Here is a 17,267-nt window from a genome sequence, read left to right as displayed (position 1 = left end):
CGTCTGAATACATCATAGTATTTGGATTAAAGTTTCGAAGATAATCTAGTTAGCACTGTAAATAAATTTAGCAAACATGTTGAAAACTTTTCCTCATTTTTGAATGAAACAAACCCTTAAAAATGTACAATGAAAACAAGGGGGAAAAAAAGAAAGAAACTCACTAGAAGAGAAATTAAATATTTTTCAACTTGTGCAGAGAATTTTCCAGGGTGCATTTTTAAACTTTTAAACTTATTTTAATTTTGTAATGCCTATTTTAATTACATTTATTTATTTCCATTATTACAGGTGAGCAAAAGCAAAAAGATACAGTAAACAGTACAGTAAATGTTAATTTTGAAGGAAATTAATGATACATTAATGCTATAACAAAAACTTGTGGATAGTTTAAAGAGAGCATTCGATTTTACTGGGGATAAACAAATTGACTAACACAAAAGATCAGTTCAGCTGGTCCCAGAGCAAGGGCGCCCATATAGAGGGGCAAGGGGGCTTGAGCCCCCCCCCCTTTGAAATTATAACTTCCTTGCTTTTGGTACTTTTTTCTTTGCAAAAAAGTAAAAACATTTATTCTCCAGCCATTAATGAATAAGTTATTAAAAATGAAATATTTTAATAACTCTAATCTGTCCTAAAATCGGTTTCCATGGAGAAAATTCCCCCCTAACCCATGGGGAAAATATCTGAGCCCCCCCCTTACAATTTTGCATATGGGCGCCCTTGTTCCAGAGGCTGTTGCTGGTTATCACTTTTGTATTTGCATTCAAAAGCTTCCTTGGTAATGTAATTTTGTAAATTGCCCATTTTGTGAACATTGAAAAACTTAGGTCCTTTCTAGAATCATGAATTTTTGTGATCTTTTGTTCACAGCAAAAATTTTTTTCTTTCCAAATTTTCCATGGATATTGAGCCAGTGATTTCCAAGGTCCCTCCCCAGCATACCCTCTTAAAACTTACATGCAAATGTTATGTTCAGCCTATACATACATATATGTATTTTTTAATCATTTATGAAATAGAAAATCAAACATAAACAACATAGCACAATAAAAAAATAACTTTAAGCTACACTTAAATTTTCAATTACAGAAAAAAAATTTGTGGAGCCTCTGTACCTTTACGAGGAAGTATGTTAACCTGTTTGTTCTTTATGATGGAGCTGAGTATTGGCTACTAATCATGTTTAGATTAGACCTTAGCATTTTTGACCCAAAATGAACTTAACAGACCCTAACATTTAGGACATGTTTTATAATAGCAAAAACATGACAAGAAATTCTTCAAATGGAGCATAGAAAATGCAAATAAAACCTTCAGATAAAATAAGTGACTAAAATTACATAAATGCTGTTTACATTTCATTGATTCACTTATTTATTTATTTTGTTGAATGGAGAGTCTGTTGTCTGTACTGGCCGAACAACAATACTTTGAAAATTAAAGTTTTTAGAATGTTATAAGGAGAAAGAATCATGCATGCATGAAAGTGCTTGCATGATGCTATGCACCTTTTGAAATTAAGAAGTATGAAGGAATATTTTACTATTTACCTCTCGGCACCTATGAGCGATTGTTGAAAATTGTTTTGTTTTTAGTATGACTTGTTTTCAATTATGGCTTGTATAAAATTTAGAACTATACCTACTATTCCAAGTTTTAGATCATTCAAAAATAAAATTACTCTATGAACAGTAACACAAGAAAGATCTCGGAGGTTCTTTTTGAATGGTGAGCAGCTGCAAATTGTTTTGACTGCAGTAAAAAATTTATTTTTGTGGACATTAAGCCAGTGATCTCCAATTTCCCTCCCCAGCATACCCTCTTAAAACTTTCATGCAAATGTAAAGTTCACAAAACTATACACATTTTTTGTTATAAATTATTCATGCAATGGAAAATCAAGTATAAATAGTATGATAAAATAATTAAAAAGAACTTTAAACATAAACTAAATTTTCAATAACAGAAACAAAAACGTCTTGCGGAATCTTTAGACGACTTAAGAGTAATATATTAGACTGCTTATTTTTCTTAATGGAACTGCTGACAGAATTCACTCTTACATGCTATTACCACTTAAGAATTTTGACGCCCAGTTTTCCATGAAATGGAGACACAAGGATACTTTAAATGCAAAAACTGAAATGAGGATTAAATTATTTGAGGGTACCAAAGCCAAATAATACTCAAGGGATTCTCAACATACCATACAATCACCACATGAATGCAGGCAATTTAAAGCATCTTGAAAATTCAACGAATGCTGTCGGGCTTGAGCCTGTAAACTTGGGCTTAAGAAGCCAAAACTTTACCACAATGCAGGTAAATATGAGTAAACCTAATAACAAACTCATCAGACTTTATTGTAAAAGCAAGTATTAATCAGCATTCTTAAAATTTTAAGACCAAGTCTCTAATTCCATATAGTCAAGGACTTACCTCATTCAGTTGTGCAACTATCTTGTTAAATGCATTGATCCATCGCCGCTTGGCCCTGGACATTGTAGGATCACTATCGTCAATGGCAATTGCAGGAACTTCAGTTCGTGGCATTAATAAGTCACTACTTAGTTCAGGGATATCTAAAGATGGAGCTAAACCTTTATTAGATAGCACACTAGCACGTCTCTCATCTTTGCTTATGACCGCTAATGTGTTGCCTTCATAATCTATAGAATCCCTAGGTTGTTTAAAAGTTCTATCATCAACTGTTTCTATTTCAACCATTGGAAGTTCTTTATCTAAATCTTCGGAATAATCTGTTTTAGGCAATTCCTTCTCAAAACTTTCTTCATCATCAGGCATCCACTCACTATTCTCATTATCATTCTGCCAATCACTAATTATAGAATCAATTTGATGATTTGACATAGGTTCAGCCCACTCTTCCTCTTCCTCGATGGTTTCTTCATTCCAACCACTCTTAGCTGGCTCTACTGAATTCTTCCAATGCTCTGCATTATTTACAGGTTCCACTGATGAATGCTTAGCCCACCTATCATTGTTAACTTTTGGTGTATCAACAGGGCTATTCCACCTATCAGTGGCTTTAACTGGTTCTGCAACATGGCCATTCCACAGTTCACTAGTTTTTGCTGGTACTACAGAGTTCCTCCTATCACTACTTTTAACTGGTTCTAATTTTTTGTTGTTCCAAGATTCGGTGGATTTTACAGGTTCTAAAGATGTACTATTCCACCTATCCTTGTCTTTTGTTACATCAACAGGGTGGCCATTCCACCTATCACTGCCTTTAACTTTTTCTGTAACTTTGTCAACGATGGGTGGAACTCTATCAACAATCGGAGGTACATCACTCTCCCAACTACTTCTACCATGGGGAGGAGTTTCTTTAATGATCGGAATGTCGTGATTCCATTCAGTTTTGGGGCTATCTTTACTCCACTCTGATTCAACACTCCTATTCTTCCATTCACTACTAGTGCTGTCATTGCGCCAGTCTTCCAGGTCTGGTTTTGGTTTGTTGTTCCTAACCCCTATTGTACCATTTACTTTACTCCAGTCTGTTCTTTCCTCTGGCACATATTTATTACTAACTTTGGCAGGAGTTGGTTCGGTCTCATTATTCCATTCTGGGGTGTAGTAGGAGTCTGTTTCCGTATAACTCTGAGATTGCTGGTATCTACTGCCCCTCTCCCATTCAGTAGAAACAGAGTCTTCTCTGAAGCTCCCATAACTGTCAAAACTACTTTGTGGGTATTCAGTGCTGTCCCGATATTCATGGTCTGACTGATTGTACTGTTCGATGAAACGATCATGAAGAGATTCATCAAACCCAGTTTGTCGTTCTAAACTACGCCTTCTATCAGAGCGTTGGAAACGCTCCAAGTTCTTTTTATCTGTTTCACTGTCAATAGTTTCTTCACTCCAATGACAATGCTTAGAACTTCTGTCCGTTTCAAATGAGTAACGCATATCACTATCATAATCTAAACTAAGACTATTATTGTAGCCAGATGTTGATCTAGTTGAGCGTGATCTGAAAGAAACAATGGACATACGTAAAAATCTATATTTCATACCAAGAATACAACCAGCATATCCACAAATTATATGTTCACCAAAAACTGAATTTTCAACTTTGTTTTTTCCTTTTTCCCAGCTAAGGATGCACCAATTAATTAGTCGGTTTGCCAATTGGTGGGAAAAATATTTTCCAAAGTAAGTTTTTTAAAAAGCATACCTTCAACAAGAAACAAGAACGAATACATTTGTTAACAATTAATAAATTTAATTCTCTGCAAACATTATTATAACACATAAGTGTACAGAGTTAACACAAAACAAATAGTTTAGAAAGTGTAAAACTGGAAGAAACATTAAAAAGATCATTTCCTAAGTTTATGTTATGATACCATCACCCCAACTTCTGATAATAAAACATTTTTTTTCCATGATATTTTTTCTTTCCAACTAAACATATGATTACGTCATGCATTTTACAATTTTCTCTATAAATTATTAGTTTTAATTTTTAATTCAATAAAAAGTAATTAGCATTAAATATCATTTGATTTAAAAAAATAATTATAAACATACTTTTTGTTTATATATATATATATATATATATATATATATATATATATATATATATATATATATATATATATATATATATATATTTATCTTTTAACAAACTCATGGTTGAAGTAATGTTATTTTTTATTTATTTTTCTATCCTTACTAATAATAAAGCTGAAAGTCTCTCTGTCTGGATATCCGCCCATTTTCCATGATATTTTTTCTTTCCAACTATACATATAAAATCAAAATTATGCAGAATTATAAAATACTACTAAATACCACCAAGTTGAGAGCTTTTAGAAGCAAATACTGCATTTAACAGTTCATTTATAAATGAATTCCATTCTTTGTTCATTAGCAGCAAAATATTTAATTACAGAATCGAAAAACATGTTTCTCTCTTTCAGAGCATTTAACAGTTCACATTTAATCAAAATCAGTCCAAGTTTGGAAAGTCGCTTTTGTCCTGTTAAAATCCTAAAAAAGCCAAGAAGCCAGAAGAGTTTTTTCAAGCCAGGTGACTTTTAAAAAAGCCAATCTGGACACCCTGCAATCTCTCCGTACTTGGAACTGCCTTGATTGGTTTTGAATCTGAAGAAGGGTCAACAGTGGTCTCTTATCATTGGGGAAGAGCCAGGGCAACACTGTGTTATGGTAACCCCCCTTCAATCGTTCTCTTACTTGGGCTCGTATTTTTACAATGTGGTTTCTATTTTTCTTTGCAGAGATATGTGCGTGTGCTCTGAGGAAACTGCCTTGTAAGCAACTAATAATTGTTTTTGTAACTTATTTTCAGTGAAAGTCAAGATAAGAAAAAGGGTTTTTTTCTTAATTCCTGTCAATTATGAGCCAAGCTCAGCTTGCAGGGATAGAAGTGACATTTGCGAACAAAAATATAGGAATTTTCTGAAAAAAATATAGGAAATCGATGAAAAATATAGGAATTTTTTCAAAGCAATATAGGAATCTTACGAAATAATATAGGAATGTTTTGGGGGAAAAAAGGAAATATAGGAATTTTTATAACAAGGCAGGCAAGTATGGCATTAAAACGCAATTACATGTTTTACGCATACGCAATATGCGTAAAACCTGTAAAGTTGACCACCCTTGTAAGTTGATTACCTGTCTATGTTGACCTCCAATATACACCAAATTTGGCTGAGAATTATATAACAAACCCTTTGTAAGTTGACCACTAAAGTACTGCACCGCAAGTGGTCAACTTACACAAGTTTTACTGTACTGCTATTCGATTGAAATCATGTAATAGGACTACTACCAGACATAAGTGGAATATATAAATAAACAAGTTCAAAAATCCACACAAAATCAAGAGTAAAACGCCAAAAAAAAGAGCGTAAAACTGTAAATTGGACTAAACTGCATTTAAGGTGTACTCCTTTAAAAATAATATTTATTAATGAGACAAAATTTTTCGTAGGTGTACACAAATCTTTCTTAAAATAATTCTATCTCTAATCCAATTCTTGACTTTTCAAAATTAATCTGCAAACATAAGTTGCTCACTGAACATTCTTTTTAGTTTCACTAGTTCAAAATAATAATTTTAAAAACCTCAAATGGATTCTTTTGAAAACAGCCAAAACAGTAACAATATTTAGAATGTGCAATGAAATTTCAACAGAAACTCTCAATCTACTTTCAAATGGTTTTATTAACAAATTGGTTAATTTGAATCCAAATTAAGGACTTGCACATAATCAAGTTAGAAATTTTAATACTTTTCACAAGCAAAACGCATAGTACAATGAAGTTACAGTATTTTGTACAATTAAATATTTGCATTGCATTTTGTATGACTATAAAGGGTCTCCACTCACAATTTTCAAAAAATTGACATGCGAAAGCTAACGAAATAACTTTAAGGTAAACTGCAAAAACTGAGGAAAAATCATGGAGTCGTCCGATTACAGAAAACTTGGGGAACTTACTCATGAATATTCTATGCATTAATGGAAATTTTTTTTATGTGGTGAAAAAGATGATACTGTCTTACAAATAAAATTTAACGTAGTTTAATAGAACTCCCACGAAACCGAAAAAAATAATAAAGAAAAAAAAATCGAACAATATTTTCTGGTCAGTTTTTGCAATACTCCTGACTGAGTTCGCTAACTGAAAACTAGACTGTAAAACAATAAGAATGACACCATATTTTTCTTGTGTTCAATTACTCTTAGAAAAGAATTGGATTCTGTTAAAAATTAAATCAACTTATATTGATAAATGTCAAATTTCATTTCCAATCCAAATAAAACATTTAATCAAACCAAAAGTCAAGGTGGAAAAATAAATGGTACAACTTACAAGAATTTCTTATTCCACTATCGAAATTATCGAAACACCGACAGGATGCAAAACAACTGATATATTATAAAATGCATGTGTCCGACCCATACGTCACAACATGAAAATTATATATGTATTTTAGAAAGAATATTTCTTGAACACATTTTTGACTCACTATATATATATGAGACATTATATACCATTTAAAGAATTAACTTATGGAGAATATTTCAATTTCTATATTATAAAGTGATTGCAAAATATATTTTTACACTTGGACAATAGAATTATTCCTACAACTTCTGATGTTTAATTAAGAATTGCTCTCGTATGAACATCAGCAGACACCAAACATATTAAAATACCATTATATGAAAATATTTTACTTCAAAAACAGCAAATAAGAGGTTAAACAAAAACTGTCTAAGACCTCCTAAAAATCCTAAAAACAAGCAACACAGTGAACAACTATAGTAAATACGATGATTAAGTTAGCATATGTTAAAACAGGTTTCAACTATCGAAATTATCGAAACACCGACAGGATGCAAAACAACTGATATATTATAAAATGCAAGTATGTGTCCGACCTATACGTCACAACATGAAAATTATATATGTATTTTAGAAAGAACATTTCTTGAACACAATTTTGACTCAAAATATATAGATGAGACATTATATATCATTTAAAGAATTAACTTATGGAGAATACTTTGACTTCTATATTATAAAGTGACTGCAAAATATATATTTTTACACTTGGACAATAGAATTATTCCTACAACATCCGATGTTTTCAAATTAAGAATTGCAAAATCATATATATATATTTTAAATAGAATATTTCTTGAACACAATTTTGACTCACAATATATGTATGAGACATTATCAAATTTTATCATTTAAAGAATTAACTTATGGAGGGAGAATACTTTGACTTCTATGACACGTAATGCGACATGACACGTAATTATGACAACATAATGATAAAGAAAAAAAGGTGTCATAAATGACTGAAAATTTGACAGTTTAAGTGAAAATTATTAATTTTCAGCAAAAAAGTAGTAAATATATCATACAGCATAAAAATGAAACACAAGATTTAAAAAGGAAGTGTTACTAATGCTGAAGATACAAAAAATAAAACTATTTTGAAGTTTCCTCAGCTTTGGCAAGCTGTTCGCCAAGTACATTGACTTTATTTGTCCCTGTTTCAATCATTCCGGATGCTATACTCATTTCTAGGAAATTTTTGCTCTTGATAGCTTTTTGTAAGCGTTCATTTCCACTTTTCAGCAAAGCTTGAGCAGCACTTAACTCGTCTTTCAAGGTTTTAAATTGGTCCTTCATTTCTGCTACTTTTTCTTCTGGTCTAATTTTTTTTCTTTTTTGCTCACTTTCAGACTCTGCTTTTCTTTTCGCTTGTTCTTGTTGCAGAATAGCTTCTTTCTCTTTCTCTTCTTTATAGGCTGAATGGGCCTTTGTAACCGAGTTAAGCAATTTTAACGTAATGGGGACATTTAAAATCCCTCCACTCCTGCGTATTAAATCTTTTACATTTCTTAAGCCAATAATGGCTTTCTCACCAAGTCTTGATCGTTCAGGACAAACAATTGCGCTGTTGGCTGAAAAGTCTCTCTCAACATCAGCATTGCCATGCGATAACGAAAGGCAAGCTTTTACAAGGCAAGACATATTTTCATATTTTTTTGATCCAGTAAGTCTAGATGCTAGCTTTAGCACCTTCGACCAATATGAATCAATTCTTTCATATTTTACTACAGCATTTTCATCATTAGTGTTGCACAAAAAAGATTTCGTTATTGCTTCAACTTCTTCGTCTACACGGCATACTTGCCATTCTCTGACAATGCTGTCGATTTGACTATTTGTCAGCTGGAGAGATGGCATCTTTGAGCATAGTCTAACGACTGTGCTATCCAGGGACTCCTTCCTCAACAAGGGGTGTAATATCTCTAAATCTTTGAGGAAGCTATTTGCGATGGGCAGATTTTGCTTTAAGGCCGTAGTTAATGCAGTCAAAAAACTACGCAGCTCATACCTCAAATTTTTTCTATCAGATTCTTTAATTTTTATGATAGTCTTCCTGGCAGCAATGCCCACATCGATTTCTTTGAGTGGCTTCAAGTTATCCAACACACTAATGTCAATATCCAGAAGCTGCTGCCCTTCATGGTTGTTCATTAAACTGTTCTTAATAAAACGTTGCATAACGTTTCTGAGCAGCTCGCTCATTTTACTGTACAGTAGATGGACTACAGGTCCCTTATTTTGGAATAACTTCAAGTACGATTCCAAAGTCGGAATAATGTCAGCCAAAAACTGAAGCTGAGCCAGTGTTTTAAGATTTTTTAAAAGTTTTACAATCCTTTGGTACTTGCTGTTTGACTGAACAGTAGAAGAAAAGTTTTTTTGTTGAGGCAAAAAACTTTTAAAGTACTCGCACAGTGAGGAATATACGAGTACAGTTCTATTAATGACGGGGCCTAAAGTTAACCACCTGGGAATTGACGTGTCTCAGCAAAAACTTTTGTTCTGTCTCCAGACAACACGTCACTGCCTACTACTTACCCCCAACTATGTCTAAGTCATGTTTGAAATACATAGATGTTTAAAATAATTTGAAAATACAGACACTAAAATGATTTGAAATTTTATGACATCTATATTTCTGACCTCCGAGCCAGAACAAAGTAAGTCACATAATCGCAGCTTTACAGGAGAGAGGAATAACGGTTGTCTGGAGCATGCAAAAGATGAGACGCATGCTCTTTTAACGCTGGTAAATAGTTACTAAGGTTCTTTTTTTTTTAAAAGAATTATGTTTATATTACTCAATGTGGAACAGGATGCTACATACAAAGTACTAATGAACACTAAATCACAAATTTTGGACTTACTTCGGTCTGGCTCTGAGGTACAGTATTGCAAAAGGCTTTTTTTTTATGAACTAGGGCTCGTTTATGATGTTGGTATTAGTTGGGTAAGTACTAAGTGGCCAATGTTGGAGGGCACGGTTATTAGAAATAATTTTTTATTGCATTTGAAGCAGAACTGTTGTTAAGTTTGTACAATGCATTTAACTTTAACACAAGAAAAAATACAATCACCGTTTCAAAATTTACAAAGAATTGCAAATAAAGAATAGGAAAATTTATACCTTTCAGTACTACGAGAGTTCATACGATTATTTGGTCGGCTATTATAATACAATGGATCTTCAGAGCAGTTTCGGTCGATGTAATTGTTCCGCTCTCGATAATTTACAGTACTATCATAATATTCTTCATAACTATTGCCTGGTTCTATATACCTGAAATATAAGTTTTTAAAAACATTTAACACTTTTGCATGGCCAGCAAATGAAATTGTACAAGATTGGAAATGTACGCATTTAACAGAACAAAATGTTAATTTGAATTTATTTTCTGAAAAAGAGTCTCAGAAGTTTTAACACAAATGCTGATTGAACTGAAAAAAAAAGGAAAAAAAAAAGGTTTCATTCAATTTTTTTTTTCTTTGAAATAAATATCCCAAGCTGACACTACTCAAGAGCTAAAAAGGTTTCTCCAAATGAGGTAGTGAGAAGTGAAAGGATGCAAGAGGCAAAATTGGAGATAACTAGCATGAATGGTAGGTGAACCTCTCCTTTGTCTTGGGGCGAGAGATTGTCTTAGTAGTCCAGGTAGGTGCTGCTGAACAGCATGATTTAGAAAAAAAATTCAATGAAAGCCTACCTAGGATCTGATCTTTAAACGTGTTTTACTTGAAACTTAAAACAGTCCACTTGCATCCCTTTGCTTCTCACTGCCTCAAGTGGCATAACATAATTAACTTTAATTAAAACATTGTATATGTCATTAATTCACTTTTACTTCGTTTTATTCCTAATAGAACTGTAAAAAAATCTTACCACAGGAAACATTTATAATTGGTGGTAATTGTGATCCCCGGCTCAAAAATCTGGAAAACTGCTCCTTAAAATCTTAACATTGTTGCACAGTTTTTTACAAATAAATTTCAACATAAATAGAAATCTCTGAAATTTTAATTGCACAAAATCTTTTACTAATAATACAAGAGAAAGTATGGTTGTTTCTCTGCAGTTGGTGTAAGGCTGAAACTGATCAAAAATTTCGCACTCCTAACATAAGAGGCTTGCACAATTCTTACATTCAAAAAATATTGTGTATATTAAGCAATAAGTTAACAATAGTCCGAACCACTCTCAGATTCAATGAGATGAAATGTGCCTCCAGCTTGGTTACTGTCCATTCCAGCCTGATGAGCATTTATACATTATACAAGAACGTAACTGGAATTTGGATGACATTGTGTAGGGCAATGGCGCCAGTAACAGACATGCTTAAGACATTGCTCTCAGGTTAATTCAATTTTCTGAGCATTTTAATGTAGAAGACTTTTAAAACTATTTTCTGTCATGCAACTACATCTGATCAAACGTTTGGCAGCTTTTGGATCCTCTGAAATAGTTAATTATATTTTTATTAGCTCAAAGTAAAGGTACAAACCCCGGTAACAGACACTTTCAATTCTGATGATACCTAGTAACAGATAGGATGAGGAAATGATGAGTAATGGACAGAATTCCCCTTTTTCTCTCCAAAATGTGCAAAAGTTCTTTATTTTTAGACCTAAAACCTCATTAAATTCAAATTAACATGAAATACTGGCTGACCTTGTGGTAGCTGTTTATAACCTTACACCACTGCCTTGTAAATACCAACTGGCTCATAAAATTCACTCGAACACTATGGTTGGACCGTTTTAATGAGTCACAGCACTATCAGTTTTATTCGCCTAAAATTCTTATTATTTAAATCCAAATTTATGACTGTCTGTTACTTTAATGAGTTATAAAATTATTTTTGAGCTGGAATTGTACTATTTATCTCCAAAAAGATATTTTAAGGCAGAAGCAAAAGTCTCACAACAGATGTTCTGATTGTCGCTAATAAAAATTATTGAAGTAATGAAAATTGCACTTGCTGCTGAACATGTTGGAAAGAATAACTGCATGAATACACAAATCCTCTAATCAATACAACTAGAACTGGTTCAAAAATATCATATATTTACTTATACAGAAGAGAAACACTAACTAGAGATGTCATGTATGTACATTTAAAAACTTTAAATAATTGAAACAAACGTGAAATTCAGCCAGTTATTTAGCATTTAACTTCTTGACACGCCTAAAAACCATGGAATTTATTTTAAACTTTTCAAATTAATTATTTTAATTTATGTATTTGTTTGTCTCTGAACATAGTACAGAAAACACCAGAAATGTGGAAAATCCATGGCGGATGCAAAGAATTTCAAATTGAAGTGCGTTATAGGCAAGACTGTGGAGTCAGATGGAAAATGGCCCACTCCAACTCCTGGATTTTTCAACGTCCGACTCCGACTCCGGATTTTTAAATTTCATTTTATTATTTCAATTTTTTTTCAACTTTCCCCTCTCATGGAAAGGTAGACAAACCCCTAAACAGAGATTGAAGAATTAATTCCTTTTAATGAAATTTTCACGTTGTATTTTATTAAAAACCTAAGATGCATACAACGTTAGAAATTCAATTTGAAAATTAAATTTTTGAGTAGTTGCAATTTTAAAAGTAAAATTACTTAAAAATGACATTTTTAAAAAAATTTAAAATAATTAATTTTTTCCCCTTTAATATTTAACAAATAGGTATTGATCAAAATGTATGCTTTCAATTTTTGAAAGCTGTAGCTTGAGAGAAAAAAAGCTTTTTTGCTAAATTAAAAATCTTTTCTTGAGAAAGGGTGGTCCACCATGTGTGACACCCATTTGGTGCATGACACCACCAAGTTGTTTCAAGTTGACTCCCTCATTTCTCAAAAACTATTCAATCTACGTGCTTGAAATTTTGTATGTCTAATAGAGCTGCCTAGCAGGGCTATAAATTTCATGAATGTACCTCTTATAGTTATGGAATTATTACTATCTGAAAAGTGTCATTTTTTACACTGACTCACTCACTCATCAAAATGTTTATGAACTTCCAAGTGTCTCACATACTTGAAATTTGGCATAAAGATAGATTTTCATTCATATGTAAAGGGAAAAATCTAAAAAGTCAAAAAAACTACATTAAAATAGCAAAAAACTACACTATTTTTTATGAGAATTACGGCGTAATCACTTCACCACGCAATTGCAAAATATTTCACCAAATAAATCAAAACAAATGGGCTCGTCAAACGTTGCCAAAACAAGGTTGTTGAAGTTTTAAATTAACAACTTAATTTCTAACCAAAATGGGGCTTGAAACAATTCTTTAAGTTCCAATAAAATGAAAAATGATCCATGAAATAATTTAAAATTGCAAATCTAGAGCTAAGCCTTTAAAATCATAAATAACCAGCTTTGAATTTTTACGAAAACTTTAGATCTGAACTAAATGCAAAATTTTGCAGGAGGAGCAAAAATGGCAGCAATAATTTCAACAATTGAGAAATATTTTCGCAAATTACGCATATTTTACGATCTATGTTATGATAATCCCCCCCGAACAATAAAGAAACTCCAGACAGATTTTGAGAAGAGTCTAAGCAAGTTTCCTATTTGTCAACAAATTTGAGGAAGCCAAAGACCAAGAACTAATGTACGTTGGCCTTCCTGATAAATGGGAAAACAGATAATTATTGCCCAGAATTGGCGATCGCGTCAAGTCCTCAGTTATCAAAATATCTTCATAACTTCTAATAAAAAGAAACCACAAACCAGTGCACCGTAACAGCAGGGGAAAAAAAAGAATCTTATTTGTAATATGCGCTTTTGCATTTATAACTTTCTAAATTAGAACATAACCTTTGATTTAGCTTTTCAAAAAGTAATGATATCCCAAACATAAATGTGAAAAAGAAGTCAAGTTCGGTTGAAATGAGGTACGGGAAAGACGGTGTCACCGACAAAAACAGTTCAGATCCAAACAGTTACCCAGTTCCCTAGCAGCTCCTCATAGAAGTTGGATTTTCCCATGTTCTTCAATTCATTTAGAAAACAATTTTTTACTTTCTTTGATATTAGATTTAAAACTTGCCGTAAGTTTAAAATCCATTATCAAAGCAAGTAAAAAATTGTTTTCTAAATGAATTGAAGAACATGAAAAAATCCAACTTCTATAAGGAGCTGTTATGGAACTTGGTAACTGTTTTGATCTGAACTTTTTTTTGTCGGTGACACCGTCTTTCCCGCACCTCATTTCAACTGAACTTGGCTTCTTTTTCACATTTACATTTTGTTGGGATATAAAAAATACAAATACTTTAATCTGAAACATTTCCCCATAAATCTTAAATTGTATTTCATCCATAAAATTTCAACTAAAATAGAGCACTATATTGAAAAGCGATAGCTTTGTGCAAGGTAAATTGGATAAAAATGGAACAACGTTTAAAAGCACAAAAAGGATTAAAAGTTTATAAAAACGCAGACATGTTTCGGAGGCAATAGCCTCCTTCCTCAGTGCGAAATGTACAAATGGATGAATCAAGGTCAAGGGAGAGTTTAAAATGCGTAACCGGAAAAACATTGACCAATATCAGCTATCAGCGAGTGCTGAGGCAAAATATGAGGTATTCTAACATGTAAGATTGAATAAGATTGGAGAAAAATGCGGAACAGCAAAAGACTCATTGCAAAGATTATCTAAGTTTTTATGAATGTAAAAGGATTCCAGAAAATCTAATTCACCTAGTGTTGTAGGTCTGCAAATGATCTTGGCTTCCGAAAAGAGAAAATTGTGCCCTGTGTCCCAACAATGTTTAGCAATTGAAGATTTGTTCAGTTCCTGTTTTTTAACGTGGTTTTCATGTTCTTTGAAATGAAATTTAAGTGAACGTCTTGTTTGTCCCACGTAACCAATATTACATTGACAAGGAATGTAATATATGCCCCACTGATCAAGTGGTTGGATTGGGTCCTTCAGTTTGGAAAAAGAAAGTTTATTTATGGGTATGTAAATTATGCGAAAGTCAAATTTACTGAGAATTCTAGAAATATGAAAAGAAATGTGTGGATAAAACGGTAAAACCACAAAATTTGCAGAAGAAAAACTACGTATGTTGGAAGTTTTCAAAAAGCCCTGTCGATGACCTGAAGAGGATAACCCCTGTCCAGCGCCATGGCTTTCAAAAAATTGAGTTCATTGTTGAGAAGGGTCTGATCAGAATATATCTAGACGGCTCGGTTGACAAAAGTATAAAAAGCAGACATTTTTTGCTTCTGCGGGTGGCATGAACGAGAGTGTGGGGGAAGACAGACAGCAAATGGTTTTCGGTAAACGGTAGTAGAAAACTTATTATTGTTCTTCGAGATTAAAACATCCAAAAAGGGCAAAGAATTCTTGTTTTCAATCTCAGCAGTAAACTGAATATTAGAATTGACGGAGTTAATTAGATCAATGATAGAAAGAACAAAATCAACAGTGCAATCTAACAGGGTGAAAGTTCATCAACATATCTAAGCCAGAGTGGAAAGTCAAATAACTGAAACAATTTCTGTTGAAAAAAGTCCATGTAGATTTCACTGAGGATGGGGATTCATTCCCATATTTTGCCTCAGCACTTGCTGATAGCTGATATTGGTCAATGTTTTTCCGGTTACGCATTTTAAACTCTCCCTTGACCTTGATTCATCCAATTGTACATTTCGCAATGAGGAAGGAGGCTATTGCCTCCAAAACATGTCTGCGTTTTTATAAACTTTTTATCCTTTTTGTGCTTTTAAATGTTGTTCCATTTTTATCCAATAGCACTATATTGCTGGGAGAGACCGAGCACATGTGCGTCTTGAGAAAATTTTACACAAAATGCGGTGGTATACAGCTCTGTACGAATAGCATTTACTATTCCTATATTTCTTTTCTGCTCAGTTTTTAATTTAAATTTTACTGGCTGCTTTAGAATTAACCTTAATATGAAGATTTTAAGATTAACTGCAATTATTGTGTTCTAACCAAGAAATCATACTTATTTTATTTCATACTTTTTAGTGAGACATAAACATACAGACATAATCTTCAGATTAAAAAAAACAGATGTATTTTATCGGATCTTTTGGATTCACGCTTTTGCGCCAACCCTTATTTGAATTTACCAACACCCTCAGAAGTTTTCTTCCAGCTACGGCTCCCGACTTACTCAAGGGCTTCTTCTAATATTTTATAACTAAAATCGAAGTAAAATGTATATTGTGATTTTTATTTGAATGTGATTACTTAGAAAACGTTAAGCAACATAACTGTTGCCGACAGTAGCCATTAGTTCAAGAAAAATAAAAAACAAGCAAACTAGGGTACGGCGAAGGCAGCTATAACAAAATTTCGGTAAGCAACCAAGCCAGCTAGTTGCCAATGACAGTTATTTTCTTATTAGAAGGCTTTATACATGAAATCGAACCAATTGGTAGTCAGTTTTTTAAGAAATGCAAGGAGAGTCGGTGAAAATTAAAGGAAAAAAAGAAGCCCAGATTCAGAGTTGGCATGTTTTCTAACGACTCCGAGTCCTTCATTCCAAAATCAGTTTGACTCCGACTCCACAGCCCTAGTTATAAGTATAGACACAGCATTTAAAAGAATTTAAGTAAAATTAACTTTAAAGCTCTAAAATAAGCATAATATTGTTAACTATTGATGTAATTGAAGTACAAAAGTAATTAAACCGGTGATTCAAACTTTTACCTTTTGACTCTATAACGGTCAAGAGTGCAGAATTTCACTTGAAAATCTTTAATTTATGATTTCCATAAAAATAAAAAGATATTCCATTTATTTGCCTCTTTAAATAGCATATAGGATCCAAAATGAGAAAATTTTGATTCTCATTTCGGATGCAAAGAGATCACAATTTTCAAAATGAAGGCAGTGAAAGTACAAAAACAGCATATAAAAGCATTTATTTAAGTAAAATAATTTTAGAATGGTATTGTAACACATCTATACGATGAATATAGTAGATAATTATTAATAATTACAGCCAAAAATTTGGAGCAAGGAAAAACAATTGAGAGGTGGAGAGATAAAGGCATGACAAAATAGTCAGAAATTGATTTGTATAACTTGAACACAGTCACCCCCAACTTCTTTTTCACCTTATCTCCCTACACAACTAAAACATAAGGTCTGGGAAAACATGAAACAGAGGCCAACCACTGACTACAAACAGGAGCTAACTTATGGGCTGGACAATGTCACATAGTTCTGAATTGTGACAGTAGCTTATGCCCAAATCCATTCGTTTTTGGATGTTGGTCGCCACAAATATTGCTACAAATACATTTTAGTCAAAAGAGAGCAGATTAATTCACAAGTTATATTCAATTAGTTTTTCTG

General features: G+C 32.7%; 1 protein-coding gene across 1 annotated transcript in view; it reads right to left on the bottom strand.

Annotated features, from left to right (window-relative positions):
- LOC129230167 (uncharacterized) overlaps positions 1 to 17,267 on the bottom strand; it is a 98,910-nt gene that overhangs the window by 28,597 nt on the left and 53,046 nt on the right. The window contains exons 9-10 of the mRNA XM_054864568.1: positions 10,046 to 10,198; positions 2,443 to 4,003 (exon numbers count right to left, since the gene is read on the bottom strand). Of these exons, the coding sequence (XP_054720543.1) occupies positions 2,443 to 4,003; positions 10,046 to 10,198 (1,714 nt within the window). The remainder of the gene's footprint in view (positions 1 to 2,442; positions 4,004 to 10,045; positions 10,199 to 17,267) is intronic.

The sequence above is a fragment of the Uloborus diversus genome, chromosome 9, assembly GCF_026930045.1.
Source record: "Uloborus diversus isolate 005 chromosome 9, Udiv.v.3.1, whole genome shotgun sequence".
In the NCBI taxonomy this organism is placed as follows: Eukaryota; Metazoa; Arthropoda; class Arachnida; order Araneae; family Uloboridae; genus Uloborus; species Uloborus diversus.
Note: the sequence above shows the minus strand (reverse complement) of the source record. Positions and strands in the feature narration are given on the sequence as shown.